The sequence below is a fragment of the Microtus pennsylvanicus genome, chromosome 16 (assembly GCF_037038515.1).
Source record: "Microtus pennsylvanicus isolate mMicPen1 chromosome 16, mMicPen1.hap1, whole genome shotgun sequence".
NCBI lineage: Eukaryota > Metazoa > Chordata > Mammalia > Rodentia > Cricetidae > Microtus > Microtus pennsylvanicus.
In genome coordinates this window covers 10,549,318-10,565,825 of record NC_134594.1, presented here as the reverse complement: position 1 = coordinate 10,565,825, position 16,508 = coordinate 10,549,318, and the positions used below count along the sequence as shown (strand labels likewise).

Genomic DNA, 16,508 nt, shown 5'->3' with positions numbered 1-16,508 from the left:
ATATAGATTTCAAGACTAGCCTGGGCTAAATAGGAGCCTGTCAAAGAGAGAAAGAGGGGTGGGGGGAACAGACAGGGAGGGAAGGAGGAAGAGGGAGGGAGGAAGAGGGAGAGAAACTCAAACCGACACAGACATTGTTCTTACAGTGTGTCCCTAGAAATAAAAAGAGCTCAGCACTAAAAGCAAGTGTGTCTGTCCTAATAGCGGGTCTGGATCTAGAATAAATTCATCTCAAAAGGAGGGGCTATGAATGAGAAGGAACTGGCAGGCGGTAAACAAATACAAGATCATTTAAGAGAAAGATGAAGAAATTCTACCTTATTTGTGGTATAGCTATCCCAAATAATTAATTTTCCATCTTGGGATGCACTGACTAGTAGCCTAGAGGAGAAACACAAGAACAATTGGACACTGAGAGGAAAAATGGTTAATTAGTTATGCATTTCATCTTTGAAGGACACTTCAGAAGAGAACACAGTTTTTCCAATAAAACCTGTAGACCGAAATAACTTTTCTGCCATCCTTTAAAAATGTTATATTCCATGCCAAACACTTAGAACAGAAAGCAGAATATTTAGCCACTGACTAAAGAGTCTCTGTCTAGGATTCAGGTTTCCCCCTGTGACGTTTTAGTTACCCATAGAGGTTTCCGTGGATACTAGTGGAGTGGCTTAGTCCTGACTGACAGGTTTAGTGACTTAACAGGAGACCCAGGCCCAAATCCACATCCCATCCAGCCTAGGCTGTCACCCAAGAGCCTGCGAGTGAAGGGATGTGCTGTGGGTACCGCGGAGACCAAAGAACCAAAGGCATAAAATGACTACATTAAGGGTTTTGCATTAATAAAAGGACAATGTGTGGGCTGGGCGTTGATAACACGTGTCTTTAATCCCAGACAGAGGCACATGCAGGCAGGTACAGGAGGATCTCTGTGAGCTAGAGGCCAGGCTGGTCTACAGAGCTAGTTCTGGGACAGTGAGGGCTACACAAAGTAACCCTGTCTCAAAAAAACAGAAACAAACAACAAAAAAGGGCAACGTGTAGGAAATGGAGTTTTAAGTTTTTTGTACTTTTAACTATGTATACGTGTGCTTGTATACACACTGGAGTGCAAGTGCCATTGGAGGTCGGGGTGTCAGATCCCCTGGAGCTGGAGTCATAGGTGGTTGATGTGGGTGCTGGGACTCGAACTTGGGTCCTCTGGAAGAGCAGAACCACTAAACTGTCTCTCCAGCCTCAGAAACTGGGATTTCCGAGAACAAAAGATAAACTGTATCCTAGGAGGGGTAATGATGAGTGAACAGAGACAGGAAAATTCTGGGGAGTCCCAGGACCCGGGGCCTTCCCGTCATGCAGCTGGAAACACAGATGGGGCTTATGCTGCAGAGAGCTTATGAGAAAGCTCCACCAATTTATGAATTCTGGACTATGTGGTCACTGGATTTTTTGTTGTTGTTGTTGTTCTGTTCTGGAATTTTGCTTTATGAAGAGAGGGACAATTACAAAAATCACTCAGTTTTCCTCTTTGCAGGCAAAGGTTTCCAATCTAACTATGCTATAGAAGGGGAGGTCCAAAGGTGGGCTGAGCGGGACCAAGGAAAACCTGACAATCAACCCATCCATTGTGCAGACAGGAGTAGTAACCCAGGAATTAATTAGCAGAGAACCTGGAAGAGGGAGGCAGCTTCCTGGGTGATATTTGGTTTTTGAAGAAAAAAAAATTAAAAAAAAGTCACTAACATTGGTTCAGTAATTAGACTGTGGGTTAAAAGTCTAGATTATCAAGGCAAATTCATTTTAGATTGTTAAATCATATTTATTGATTTTTATGAGTGTGGGGAGCAGAGGCCAATTTGCAGGAACCACTCTCCTTCCACTACGGGAGTTCTGGGGAGCAAATTCAGATCGTCAGGTGGTGAGAGCTTTTCACCCACTGGCCCAGGGCAAAATTTTTATCTTAAATTACAGAAAAAAAAAATCTGCCTTAGCTTTATGTAAATTGTCTTCCCTTCAAAGAGGCACATACACTATGTTAGTGTGTTCAATACCCTCCCCACTTATAGATCAAGATTATATTAAACTCAGAAACAGCAACAAAATGATTTAATAGAACTCAAATGATCATAGACCAACAATAGCATATGTGTGTTACGCCCGGGGAGTAAGAGATTATTCCATTGCTGGACCTGGTGGTGCTAATCTTTAATCCCAGCATTCGGGAGCAGACCTCTGTGAGTTCAAGGCCAGCCTGGTCTATAAAGAGAGTTCCAGGACAGCCAGGGCTACACAGAGAAACCCTGTAGAGTGGTATTCAATCAAAATACTCATTTTGTATAATTCAATCTTTGGTGAGTTAGTTAAGTATAGTAACACCCATAATTTAGACATTAATTTACCCAAGCATTTGCTTATTAACTGCTATTTTAATATAAGTCTTGGCTAGGAATGATGCCCAAATCTTGTCAGGTATAAAGGAAATTCCATAGCCCCAAATTCCAAAAGGCTCTCTGTGGTCCAAAGTACACACTGGCCTCCAAGTTCCCTCTTTCATAAGTCCCTGTTAGCTCTTCTCATCTACTGCCCTCCCCTAACCTCCCTCCACCTCACAGGCTTCCCTCCCCCAGTTACCCCTTCTCTGTCTCCCTTCCCCATCTCTCTGCTCAGTTCCTCCTCTCACAGCCCAGCCCAGTCTCTGCTCTGGACTTTTCTGGATGTCTCTAGATGTTCCCCCTAACCATACTATGGAGCAATCCTGTGGTTGGTTTATACATACTTGTGATTCTAGCTCTCAGGAGCCTGAGTCACCAGAATAATGGCTTTAAGGCTAGCTGGAGCTACTTAGCAATAACCTGTCTTAAAAGGAACCACCCTTCCCAAAACAAATAGTTTTGACATATTAAGAAAACACATATAACACTCCTCTGTAAAGATAATGTCGTTATAAAAGTTTTACTAATCTGCTTGGAAGACAATAAATCACAGAAAGTAGACTTTTGTCAAAGACTGCTCCTCCAAAAACACCCCAGAGGTGTTTGCTGACCAGGCCTGTTAGAGATGAGTAAAATTTAAGATGCCAGGAAAGCAGTGTTCTCCAGGATTGAGCAGGCTTTAGGCTCTGTTCCCATAACAAAGGAGACAACTCTGATTTACAAGCAGTCATTAGGCCATCCCCATATCAAAGAACAGACCTCTAATAGGCTGCCAGGAGCAGCCCAGGGTCACAACCAAAGTCCAGGCCTGCCGTCAAGCCCCCAGTGCTGAGAACAGCAGAAGAGCATCATTCTGCCCTGGGCAAAAGGACCCCGGATAACAGTGGAAAAGTATACTCTGGTATATTTAAAATAGTTCCGGCAATAGGTAGTGTCTTCTGTGCAAATCTCTCATCTGCCTAAAGGGCCAGACTTGCGGTCTCCTGTCTGTTTAAACTCTTCAAGGTCTAACCTGGGCCAGGATGTGAAGGAGATTTAAGGATGACAGTGCCTGTGGAATGCAGAAGCCTCAAGTGTAGCTCACTAGGCCAGCTCCACTTGGAGCATTCACCAGAGCTGGACGGGCGCTATCTTAGAGAGCTTTTTCCTCTACTAATCTCTAAGGGTGCAGGGCGATTTCTCACTGGGAAGGCTTATTAATTCTAGAACACAGCGAGAAATCCTCCGCTAAGTGGTTTCCACAGTGGGCTGGGGCGGAGGCAAGGGGAGGTGGAGGGAGAACTGTGTGTTAGAACGTAAAATGAAATCTTTTAAAAAACGCAGTTGTGCCCAAAAATAAATAAATAAAGTTTCCATAGGTCACTAGATAAAGATCATTTATTTATTTATTTATTTATTGTGTATACAATATTCTGTCTGTGTGTATGCCTACAGGCCAGCAGAGGGCACCAGACCCCATTACAGATGGTTGTGAGCCACCATGTGGTTGCTGGGAATTGAACTCAGCACCTTTGGAAGAGCAGGCAATGCTCTTAACCTCTGAGCCATCTCTCCAGCCCGATAAAGATCTTTTTGAGAAGCATTTTCTCATATTAGAAACTTTAAAAACTATGTATTAACACTGTTACTACTCTGTATGTTTATGTCTACTTGTGGGCACACAGGTGCAAATTACGGGACCACTTGTCAAACACTTTTACCCAAGAAGCCATCTTGCATGCCCTAAAAACTCTGTAAGCTTTAACAAATCAGAGCCTCTGGGTTTGAGCCCCGCGCTGGAACAAACAAACGGCTCTAAACCTGGCAATGAATATTCATTCCTAGTACAAGGAGCATGTTCGTAACTGACACCTTTTCTACAACACTGCACAAATGAGGCTTGCTTTGAAGAGAGAAAACACAAACAATGATTCCTGAGGAAACAACTTCAGAAGCGACAGCCACTGACCTGGAATCATATCCCCAGTGCATGGCGTAGATCTTAGCGAGGTGGCCCCGCAGCGTGCGCCTTGTTCGCATTTGTATCCGACCCACGGAATCCATATTAGACGTGATCTTTAGAAAGTGACAATAACATTACTCTTTACCTTAGACACGGCGTAGATAAAAAGCAGAAACAAATTCGCAGCAGCTGAAGGTGATTTGGTACAAAGAGAACAAGAGCATCGCTGTGAGTTCAGTTCACGGAAACCATGATTAACAGGGGTCATCCTGTGTGCTGCTGGGGCTGAGGAGGCTTTTTCAGCCGAGGAAACAGACATCCAAACTTTTAAAAAAAACTCCAACCACAGTGAGAAGGAACAGGGGTGACTGGGCAAACTGCCCTCTGCAGGACGGCTTCTGAGCTGCTCATCAAGAGAGCTGTCTGCAAAACATGCCAGCCTACAAATACTTTAAAGGTTTTATGTATTATTGTATGGGTGCAGTATGTGTGAAGGGGGTGGAGGAGAGAGAGAACAGGAGGTAGAAGCTGAGGTCATAGGGCAACTTCTTTGTGGCCGGTGCCTTTCCCTCCTTCCACTGTGCTCCAATTTTGGGGATCACACTGAGGTCTTCAAGCTTGCATGGCAATTGCCTGGCCTCAAGCCCTCTACCAAACATCTATCGGCTAGCCCCTATCAGATAGTTTATAAAGAACTAGGGAGGGGCTGGAGAGATGGCTCAGTGGTTAAGAGCATTGCCTGCTCTTCCAAAGGTCCTGAGTTCAATTCCCAGCAACCACATGGTGGCTCACAACCATCTGTAATGAGGTCTGGTGCCCTCTTCTGGCCTGCAGACAGAACATTGTATACATAATAAATAAATAAATATTTAAAAAAAAAAAAGAACTAGGGAGAGGTAGCCTGGGTCTCTCAACACAAAGCAATGACAAACACTGGAAACTCTTACCACCCTGATTTGATACACCGCATAAGTACCCAGCTGTCACAGTGTGCCCACAAATACGGACACACCATGTTTTGATAGGAAAAAAAATGCAGTCACAAAGGGAAACTAGAAATAAATGATTAAAGAAGAAAACATCTCTAACTGTCTGTAAGAAAGCCATGGAGCTGGAAAGATGGCTCAGCAGTATTGGCCGCTCTCCCAGAGGACCCAGGTTCAATTCCCTGCACCCACATGGCAGGCAGCTCACAGGCATCTGTAATTCAGTTCCAGGGGATCTGACTCTTCCCTCTGGCCTCTGAGGGCAACGGACACGCACGCGCGCGCGCGCGCGTGCGCGCGCGCACACACACACACACACACACACACACACACACACACACGAGTGCACAAGAAAACAGCGTAGCCAGCATATACGAAAAGACTCAGGAAGTGCTGAAGAACAAGCACGAACTAGACGCCCCTGCGTGTCACGGCACCTACTGTCCCGCAGACTCCTATTTCAGCAGTGACAACATCTGGAATAACAACATCTGGATGTAACCCTACTGTGATACTTCATGTGAACCGCTGACATGAACTGGGGACACTTTACCTGAACCAGCGTGGCATCGTTGCAGGCCTTCCTAGCGTCCTAGAGCAAAGAGAAATAATGACATGTTAAGATGGGGGAACCGCTAGAGTAACAGGCTGTGTTTACTGAAAATAAACCTTTACTGTATCATGTCACTTAATTTTTAAATTTTTCTGAAATACACTTTACCTAACATAAAAGGGGCCATTTTAAGGTACACAGTTTAGCAGTTTTCCAGTCATTCAGAATTGAACCACGTCATAATCCAATCTAGGATATGTTTACCACGTCTGTCTGTCCCCAATCTACCCAATCCCCTTCTCTGTACGCCTCGACTTCTCCTCCCTCCACTCTGTCCTTTCGGCGTGGACCTGCCAATCAGACCTCTCTTGTAAATCAAGTCACACAGTACACGGCTTCTTCCGCTTTGCATGTTTCCAGGGTTCAGCCATGTTACTGTATGTTGCGGCCTCAAGCCGTGTGCCTCCACTTTAAGGCAGACAGTTCTAATGGATGATTTTTCAGCATTCTATCTGGTAGTTGAGAATTTGGGGGCATAGATGGTTTCCACCTTCCAGTAATTTCAAAGCATGATGCTGTGTTCCCACGGTTTCCATCTCTTTGGGATGTCTACCTGCTATCGCCCAGAGCTGCTGCCCCAGCCATGTCCAGGGCTCCACCTCCTTAGCATCTTCATGTCGCCGCCAACTCTTACGATTAGTCTGTGCTTTTAGTCACGGCCATCTTAGTTGTGAAGTAGCTCACTGTGGTTTGGATTTTATCGTGAATCTTCCCATGCACTTCCTGTGTGTGAGTGTGTGTGTGTGTGTGTGTGTGTGTCTGTCTGTCTGTGAGTATAAATCTGTACATGTGCCAGGCAATGGTGGCGCACGCCTTTAGTCTCAGCACTCGAGAGAGAGGCAGAGGCAGGTGGATCTCTGTGAGTTGGAGGCCAGCCTGGTCTATAAGAGCAAGTTCCAGGACAGGCTCCAAACCGAGAAACCCTGTCTCAGAAAAAAAAAATCTGTGTATGTACATTGTTGGTATTGTTGGTGTACATCTGTGTTTGTGTCTGAGTGTGATGTGTGTATGCTTGTGTATCTGTGTTTCCATGTCTTTCAGGGGACCTCTTTTAAAGCTTTTGCCAATTTTTAGATCAGGTTGTCTTTTTATTGTCCAAATAGTAGTTCGTTACTTATTCTAGATACTTGACTCTTATAAGATGTACAATTTTCAAACTTGATAATTTAAGATATATTTTGTTTTTAATTTATGCATATGTATATGTGTGTGAATTGCCTGCAGAGGCCAGGAAAGTGTTAAATCCGTGGAGCTGGTTATAGGTAAGTTGTGAGTCTCCTGATGTGAGCTCTGAGAACGGAACTTGGGTCCTCTGCAAGAGCAGCAAGCGCTCTTAACCACTGAGCCATTTTTCTTGGCCCCTTGATAGTTTTTTGATATATAAATGTTTATATAATGAGATGTAATTTTCTGAGTTTTTTCTTTTATTGTTGAATTTTTGACGTCATATTTAATTGGAGCACACTGAGAGAGTGTGTATTATTGACATGACTATGACCATGTCAAGGACCCCAACTGTCAGACCCATGGGAATGGAAAAGTCTTCCCTAGGTCAGGTTCACAGGACTGGTACAGTCTTTCTCCTGGCCTGGGTGTGGCTGTTGACAAATGACTGACCTTTATCTAAAACCAGTGTGTGCAAACACTACCAACTCCAGTTTCCCCCTCCTGGATGACTGTAGCCCGAGAGGGCTCCCTGATGGAACTCTCTTAGCTACCCACCATCTGCTGGCTGAGTCGCTGACCGAACAAGCCACTGTGCTGTGCCTCCAGAAGAGCATGTGGCCCACCCGATCCAGGGTTTCTGTGAGTATTCCTGTCATGTTTTTCATTTCTGTCACCCAGTTAGGGCAATCCCCAGGCCGTGTGGGTCATGACAGCTATTTCCTAATCAAAGGGTATGAGAATATCTACCAGGTTTACTTCTAAGAATTTTATATCATAAATTTGTTTTAAATTTTGGGTTTGTTTGTTTTGTTTTGTGTTTTTCTAAACAAGGTTTCTCTGGTATCCCTGGCTGTCCTGTAACTCACTCTACAGACCAGCCTGGCCTTGAACTCACAGAGATCTGCCTGCCTCTGCCTCCCAAGCACTGGGATTAAAAGCATGAGCCACAACACCCAACTTAAATTTTATGTGTTTTATGTAAGTGTTCTGTCTTAATATGTCTGTATACCATGCACATGCCTGGTGCCTTCAGAGAGAATAAGGGTGCTGATCCTCTGGAACTGCAGGTAAAGATAGTTGTAAGCGACCCTGTGGGTGCTGGAAATGGAACCTAGATCTTCTGGAAGAGCAACCAGTGTTCCTAACTTCTGAGCCGTCGTCTCTCTAGTCTCAGAGAGCTGAAACTGTACAAGCATTCTGCATTCAAAGCACTTTTGACGTATGGGTCCAGTGTGCAGGGATGCAGCTTGGGATTTTTCTAATTTTATTTTTTATATTTGGTGCTGGGATGAAACTCAGAGCTTTCCATGTCCTAAATACCGGCTCCGCTGCTGAACTACACCCTGGGTGCAGGAAAACCACCTTTTCTGTTAAAGGCAGCGAGTATCTCCCTGGATAGCACTTTCTGTTCTTCGTCCTTTCATCTTCTCGCCCCCTTCTTTCTCACAACATCTCTGCAGACTTTTACACTGTCCTGAGCAGTGTATAATGCTAAACCTTCCTAATGCTGTGACCCTTTAACCCACTTCCTCATGTTGTGTTGACTCCAAACATAAAATTATTTTCATTGCTACTTCATAGTTGTAAATTTTCTACAATTATGAATCATAATGTAATATCTGTGTTTTCTGATGGTCTTAGGAGACCCCTGTGAAAGAGTCGTTTGACCCCCTCAGGGGGTCGCGACCACAGGTTGAGAACCACTGGTCTTGAACTAGCCAATCATCCATGCTGGCCAGGCCCCCACCACATCCTAGGTCAGCAGGCTCTCTCCTGCTTGGCCTTCACTTGTGCTTTTCTCTGTAAAAAGAAGCAGGCAGCTGCGGGGCTACTTAGAGCACAGTCTCCTTCCTCCACCCGCTGCCAAGAGGGTACAGCACGCTTTCATTTCCAGTTTTCCTTCCTGGATGCCCCCCAGCTCCCAAAAGTTAATGTCTGTTTCACTGATGTCCCTTGGGGCACTTACTTCCTGAGACTCACTTACAGACTCCACCCCTGGTGCTTGCCCACCCACAGCCTACGGCAGCTCTTCCTCACAGAAGGGTCTAAACACCTCAGTATCTTTTGTTTGTTTTTAAGGTGGGTGGACCCGGCTAGCCTTGAACTCAAGTCTCCTGCCTTAGCCTAAGTAGCGTGGTGACCAGTGTTCTAGGTGTCCTTCAGTTTATCATCTGTTCCTTCTTTGCTGTGCATTTCAGTTGCCTTCCGAGACAGAGAGGCGTCACATCTGTCCTTTAGAATGCTTGTTTTGTAACAGAATACTATCGAGATAGAATCGCTTCAAGTTATATGGTAAGATCTGTCCCACGTATCCCACTCAAAACCTCCGTGTGTGAAGAAGAGGCTTGTTAGGTGCTTCCCATTGGCATATAATAATCATGGGTTTCACTATATTTTCATCTGTGTGGAGACTGGTTTCGGTCACACCGTCCCCGGTAAGCCTTCTTCTCTCACACCGATGCCTTCCTGGATGAGACTCATCATTACACTTGTCTTTCAGCTAGATTCGACAGTCTACTTTTCATTCATTTTAAAATTTTACTTTGTGTGTGGGCCATGTTCGCCACAGCACGTATGTGCAGGTCAGAGGACAGATGTCAGGAGCTTGTTCTTTCCTTCCATTGTGTGGGTCCCAGTGACAGAATTCAGGTCACCAGGCTTGGCACCGAGCACCTTTACCCACTGAGCCATCTTACCCGCCTGAGGTCTGTTTCTCATTTTTCTATTCATTTTTCAGTGTAAGATGTCATTTGCTAGCATGGGTAGTTGCTTGGAATGATTTGGGGGAGAATTCTCTAGAAACAGGATGAAAACACCTTAACCATTTCCATAATGTTTCCACAAGACAGGGTCGCCAAGTAACAAAGGCTGACCTTGAACTCCAGACCCCCCCCCACCTCCACCTCCTGAGTGCTGAGGTTGCGGGTGTGCGAATCACAGCTAGCTCAGGCCAGCCACTTCTAGCCTCGGGAATGATTTAGTGTGTGCTGACGGTAAACTAAACAGCAGAAACAAAGCTAAGTGGTGAGGCTTCAACGTGGGGCACTTCCTACCTGGATCTGATTCCGCAGCTGCTCAGCTTCCTGCCTCAGCTGTTCCAGTTCGCTCATCCTTCCTGACCGTTTTCCTCAGGCGTCCCACGTGAAGAGCTAAGGAGGGGGTGTCAATTAATGTCTATTTTAATAGACATGGAAGGCACGAAAACACAACTTTTTTTTTGGTTGTTTTTTTTTTTTTTCGAGACAGGGTTTCTCTGTGGTTTTGGAGCCTGTCCTGGAACTAGCTCTTGTAGACCAGGCTGGTCTCGAACTCACAGAGATCCGCCTGCCTCTGCCTCCTGAGTGCTGGGATTAAAGGCGTGCGCCACCATCGCCCGGCGAAAACACAACTTTTTATTCCTTCCAAAAGTAAACGAGACAAGCACTATTACTGGAACTTAAAACTGCTTAATAAATAAGCAACCAGATCATTTACAAAGCGATTTTATGCAGGAGTATGACATGAAAGTTGTTACGACCAACATGGAGTCCTTTCTGCCAAACCTTCCGTGAAGGAGGCGCTTGTCCACACACATGCATACCGATGAAGGAATGTTCAAAAATAAACTCTTTATGAAGGGGAACCTGCATACATATGTGCCCACAATGGAATATTCAGGAATTTCTGCAAAGGAATATCCCACGTAAGCGATTCGAACGTAGCCAGCTCCCCCAAGAGCCCACACCAGCTCCAGACACAGCAGAGTGAGCAATGCTCTTTGTTTCCAGCGTGGATAGACATTCCTCTTTCCTGTCTCCTCTTTTCTTTTCCCCTTTCCCTTTTCATTCCCAGCATGCTCAGATGCAGACATGCTGGCCTCGGGCCTTTTTCAGCATCACAACTATCCATGGCTCCTCTTAGCTCTTCTCACCCCACTCCTGCCCTGAACTTCACCAGTGCACCGGCTTCCCTTCCCCCAGCTCCTCCATCCTACATAACCTTGGTCCTTCGGCCCCTCTCTCTTGGCCTTCTCCTCTTCCTTTCTCTTTTCTTCCTCTCTCGCTCCCTACACCCCTCTCTCCTCTCTCAGTTGAGTCTACTGGCCATGTTCAGTGTGCTACGTTCTCTCCCTGCTCTGGACTCTTTCGGTGCCTCTGGCTGTGCTCTTCTTCATGTCTACAATAGAAACCTTCTCCTGGACCACACCTCAGAGCAGCCAGTCCCCATGTTATACATCCGGTGCCCCCAAACCCCACCATATACAGAGAGTTGGTCTTTATATCAGTTATTTTAGGTCAATGATGATCAGAAGATGAGGAAGAGATCTTGAGATGGTGTACTTAAGACCAAACCACAGGAACTGATAACAGACAGGTCCATGGAGAGGCTGCCTTGTGATGTTGTCCTGTCCTTGTTTGTTTTTGAGACAGAGTCTCACTATGTTGATCAGGTTGGCCTCCAGCTCAGAGAATCACCTGACTCTGCCACCCCCTAAGATAAAGGCATACACCAGGGCCAGCCTGAAGCTGGTTTGAATGGATCCTTCTGCTTCCACCTCCCAAGAACTAGAATAACAGACGTGGTGGCTGGGATGAGAATGGCCCCATGGCTCATATATCTGAATGCTTGGTCCTCAGTTGGTGGAACCCTTAGGAAGGACTAGGAGGTGTGGCCTTGTTGGAGTAGGTGTGGCTTTGTTGGAGGAGCTGTGTCACTGGTGATGGACTTTGAGGTTTCAAAAGCCCACGTCTCTGCTCTCTACCTCCAGTTAATGGGTCAGGATCTGAGCTCCCAGCTACCACTCCAGCTCCAGGCCAGCCTGCCTGCTGCCACACTTCCCACCATGATGGTCATGGGTTCACCCTCTCAAACAGTAAGCAAGCCCCCAATTAAATGCTTTCTTTTATAAGTTGCCTTGGTCATGGTGTCTCTTCACAGCAATGAAAGAGGTGTGGGCCACCATACCCAACTTGGATGGCTTTACATGCAACTCAAACTTAATATTTCAAAGCTGATCTCCAACATACCCTGATTCCCCTGTATTTCAGTCAATGGTATTCTATTGCTATAATTATTTGAGCTTAAAAAAAATCCTGGGACTCATTCATTTCCACTTGCCTCTGAACTTCCTGTCTATTCCATTAGTGACCCTGCCCACTCTCCCAGGAGCTGATGCAGTCTGAGGGCCTCTACTGCTATTCATCTGGTCATCATCCTCTCTCACCTGACCTGTTTTCCTGCTCCTTGACTTTTCCCTACCCATGTCTACAGCACACACTCTCCTTCTGTGTTAAATCTTGCAGTGTGTCTTCCACTCTCAAAGCTGAATTCTCTCTCCCCATGCATACATGCATGTGTGCATGCGAAAACACACACACATACATATATACACACACACACACACACACACACACAGAGAGAGAGAGAGAGAGAGAGAGAGAGAGAGAGAGAGAGAGAGCGAGCTCTTGTGAAAGCCAGAGGACAACCTGGGTGTCTTAGGGTTACTATTGCTGTGATACAATACCATTACCAAAGCAACCTACAGGGAGGGGAGGCCAAATTGGCTTACACCCCCACATCACTTTTCATCACTGAAGCAACTCAAACAGGGCAGAAACCTGGAGGCAGGAACTGATGCAGAGCCCATGGAAGGGTGCTGTGTACTGTATTGCTCCTCATGGCTTGTTCAATGTGCTTTTTTATAGAACCCAGGGAAGGCTCCACCCACAATGGGCTGTGTCCTCCTTAATCAATCACCAATCAGGAAAATGCCCTACAAGCTCACTTACAGTCAGATCTTATGGAGGCATCTTCTCAATTTAGGATCCTTCCTCTCAGGTGACTTTAGCTGGTGTCAACTTGACATAAACCTATCCAGCCCACTGGGGTATCATTTCCTATGCCCTGTCCACCATCTTTTGAGACAGGGTCTCTCATCCGAGCCTGGAGCTCACCAGACTGGCAGCTTCTCAGCACCAGAGGTCTGCATGCCTCTGCCTTCCCAGTGTTGTGGGATAAGCTTTTTGTGCACTGTGAAGATGTGTCTCTGCCAAGGCACCTTATGATTGGCTTAATAATGAGCTGAATGGCCAGTAGCTAGGCAGGAGAGGCTAGACAGACTTCCGGGGAGAGCTAGAAACTCTGGGAAGAAGAGAGGCAGGATTTGCCATTCAGACATGGAGAAGTGGGACATACTGTACTGAGTGAGGAGAGGTAATGAGCCACACGGCAGAATGCAGATCAACACAGCAACAAAAATGGGTTCTTCTAAGTTTTTGTTTGTTTGTTTGTTTTTTTAAGATAGGGTTTCTCTGTGTAGCTCCGTAGATCAGGCTGGCCTCGAACTCACAGAGATCCGCCCGCCTCTGGCTCCCAAGTGCTGGGATTAAAGGCGTGCGCCACCACCGCCTGGCTAACTGAAGTTTTAAGAGCTAGTTGGGAACAAGCCTAAGCTAAGGCCCAGCTTTCATAATTAGTAAGAAGTCTCTGCAGAGCTGGTGGTCCAAACAAAGCCTGACACTCCATTCCTGCACTGGGATTTCAATTCCACTACCAGGCCAGGCTAGGTTCTGGAAATTAACTCAGATTTCATGTTTAAAGGCAAGCACTTCTCCCAATGCAGCTTTCTCCCAGCCCCTAACACTGAACTCTTGACCTTGACCTTCAGAGGCTAGGCAGCAGTGCTCAATCCACACACACACACCCTACATATACCCCTGACCTCCTTCCCCAGCTTCTGAAAATCTCTTGCTGCTCCTGAAGACCCCCAGTGAGCCTTGGTGCTTTCCGACCCCACCGCTTCTGTCTCTGGGATGCTCCTGCTCCGGATGTTCTCGCTGCAGGCTCCCCTCGCCCATGGCACACACCACTTTCACTTGCAAGACCTCTTGCCTTGCCTTATTTCCTTACTTATTTGTGGTCTGTTTCTGCTCAATACAATGCGCTGACTCGAAGCGGGGCCTTTCTCTGCATCAGCACCTAAGACACTTTGGTCTCCAGTAAACAAACCAATTTGAAACAGAGTAAGAAATAAAGAAAATTCACTCTTAAGAGTTAGAGAAGTCACCGTGGCAAAAGGCGAGATTACTATGTCAGGAAGAGAAACTGTAACTTTACAATACCCCATGCCCACGAACCCAGAGACGCTAGGTAACAAGAAGACATACATCAATACCGCCGAGAAAGGGAAGTAGACAAGGCCTCCTGAGAAAATTAGGAGGGAGGGTGGAAGAGGAGGGGGAGGGGAGAAAGGGGGAGGAGAAGAACTTGAGGGAACAGGATGCTTAAGAAGGAGGAAGGACAGTGAGGGAAAGGAAAGAGATATCTTGATTGAGGGAGTCATTAAGGGACTAGCGAGAAACATGCCACTAAGGAAATTACCGGGAATCCACAAGGATGACCCCAGCTAAGACTCTCAGCAGCAGTGGAGAGGACGCCTAAACTGCCGTTCCCCTATAATCAAATTGATAACTACCTTAATTGTCATCATAGAACCTTCATCCAGCAACTGATGGAAGCAGATACAGAGATCTCAGAGACCAATCCAAGAGGCTACTGAAGACCAGTCCAAGAGAGGGAGGAGCAATAATATGAGCAAAGGGGTCAAGACCATGATGGTGAAACCCACAGAAACAGTTGACCTGAGCTAGTGGGAGCTCACTGACTCTGGACTGAGAGTGGGGGACCCTGCAGAGGACCAAACTAGGCCCACTGAATGTGGGAGACAGTTGTGAGGCTTGGGCAGACTGTGGGGCCACTGGCAGTGGGACCAGGATTTATCCCCAGGGCTTGAACTGGTGTCAGGGAGCACATTCTCTTTGGAGGGATACTTTGCTCAGCCTAGATACAGGGGAGAGGATCTTGGTCTTGCCTCAAAGCGAAGTGTCAGACTTTGTTGACTCACCATGGGAAGCCTTGTCCTTTCTGAGGAGTGGATGGGGGGATGGGGTGGAGGGAAGGTTGGAACAGGAGGAAGGGAGGGAGTGGGAACGGGGATATCTATGTAAAATGAGAAAAGTGTATTTAAAAATCTTAATTAAAAAAAAAAGGAAAAAAATACCCGATGCCCTTATCCTATCCACCTCTTATGGTGCTTATATTTTCTTATTTTCTACACTTCCCATATATTAAAAATGAGATCTGGAGACTACAGTATATTCAGGTTCAATATCCATACTGGCCAAGAAGCCTTGTTGGTGATGCTGAGTATGTCAGAATGATTTACTAGAGTTCACGAAGAGGAGCCAGATGTTAGCAATGTAATCTACCAAGTAAGTCCCCACTTTCAACCAACAGCTTAGCTTTCGAATTTACTCACTGGATCCATACCATCAATGGCTAACCAAGTTTTTTCCCTGGTGGGAGGGAGAGGGGAGGGGGAGAGGGGAGAGAAAGAGGGGAGAGGGGGGAGAGGAGAACTACAGCCTTCCCTCACATGACCACAGGTGCATCTTGGACTCTCTTGACCTTGGCATTGTTCACACGAAGCTGATTTTGCAGGCGTGCAGAATCCAAGTATTATGGGTCACGATGACTGCCACGAGACTACAGAGGAGAGCCTGGCGGCCATGCAGCACGCTGTGGGGTCAGTCCCATCATGTAGCCCCTTGTAGGGTGACGTGTGACGAAGATGAGAGAGTGAGGCCGACGCTGCAATGGAGACAGGAGATCCAGACAAGGTGTAATGTGTAAGGAAAGCTACCGACATCAGGCATAGCCAGCATGGTATGGAAGCCACGCAGGCTGCCACCAGAAAGCCCTCCACAGCCATGGTGTGCTCAGGATGACATACAGGGAGCATGAGGATTTATGTCAGCCCCACTGGGATTTGGCCTTGCTCCGGGCTGATTGTTCCTTACTATCCTCCTCCTCTCTTTCGAAATAAGAATGTCAACCCCGAACCTCATCCACAGACTGTGTTTGCTTGAGTCTTGGAGGATACTTTGAAGTTGGCCTTTTGAATGATGCTGGAGCAATTAAAACTTTGGGGGGCTCTTGACGTTTGCATTGCGAGACAGACGGGAGTCTTTGGGGATGGTAGAGGACTATGGGATGGGTCTGTATATGAAGAGCTTCATTCCCGGATGTTGCTATGGAGAGGGAAGACTGTTGAAAAGTCTGCAGTCCATGGGGCGGGAACCTTCTTTCTTGCCTTTTGTCTGATGACCGAGGAGCTGAGTGTTTTGCTCTGCTACAGTCTTGTTACAGGTCAAAGAAACTGGGAAGGTTCCTCATGGACTACAACCTCCCCAACCAGGAACCAAAGTTCTTTTTTTTTTTTTTTTTTTTGGTTTTTCGAGACAGGGTTTCTCTGTGGCTTTGGAGCATGTCCTGGAACTCACTCTGTAGACCAGGCTGGTCTCGAACTCACAGAGATCCGCCTGCCTCTGCCT

At 46.4% G+C, this 16,508-nt stretch overlaps 1 protein-coding gene across 2 annotated transcripts in view; it reads right to left on the bottom strand.

Moving 5' to 3' along the window:
• The window catches only part of Gnb4 (G protein subunit beta 4), a 45,080-nt gene that overhangs the window by 15,573 nt on the left and 12,999 nt on the right, over window positions 1-16,508 (bottom strand). The window contains exons 2-5 of one of the 2 annotated variants that reach the window (XM_075950625.1): window positions 10,191-10,286; window positions 5,911-5,949; window positions 4,378-4,484; window positions 318-381 (exon numbers count right to left, since the gene is read on the bottom strand). In XM_075950625.1, coding sequence (XP_075806740.1) covers window positions 318-381; window positions 4,378-4,484; window positions 5,911-5,949; window positions 10,191-10,247 — 267 coding nt within the window. In that variant the 5' untranslated portion in view covers window positions 10,248-10,286. Of the gene's footprint in view, window positions 1-317; window positions 382-4,377; window positions 4,487-5,910; window positions 5,950-10,190; window positions 10,287-16,508 lie in introns of those variants that run through there. The other variant, XM_075950626.1, reaches the window with a different exon arrangement.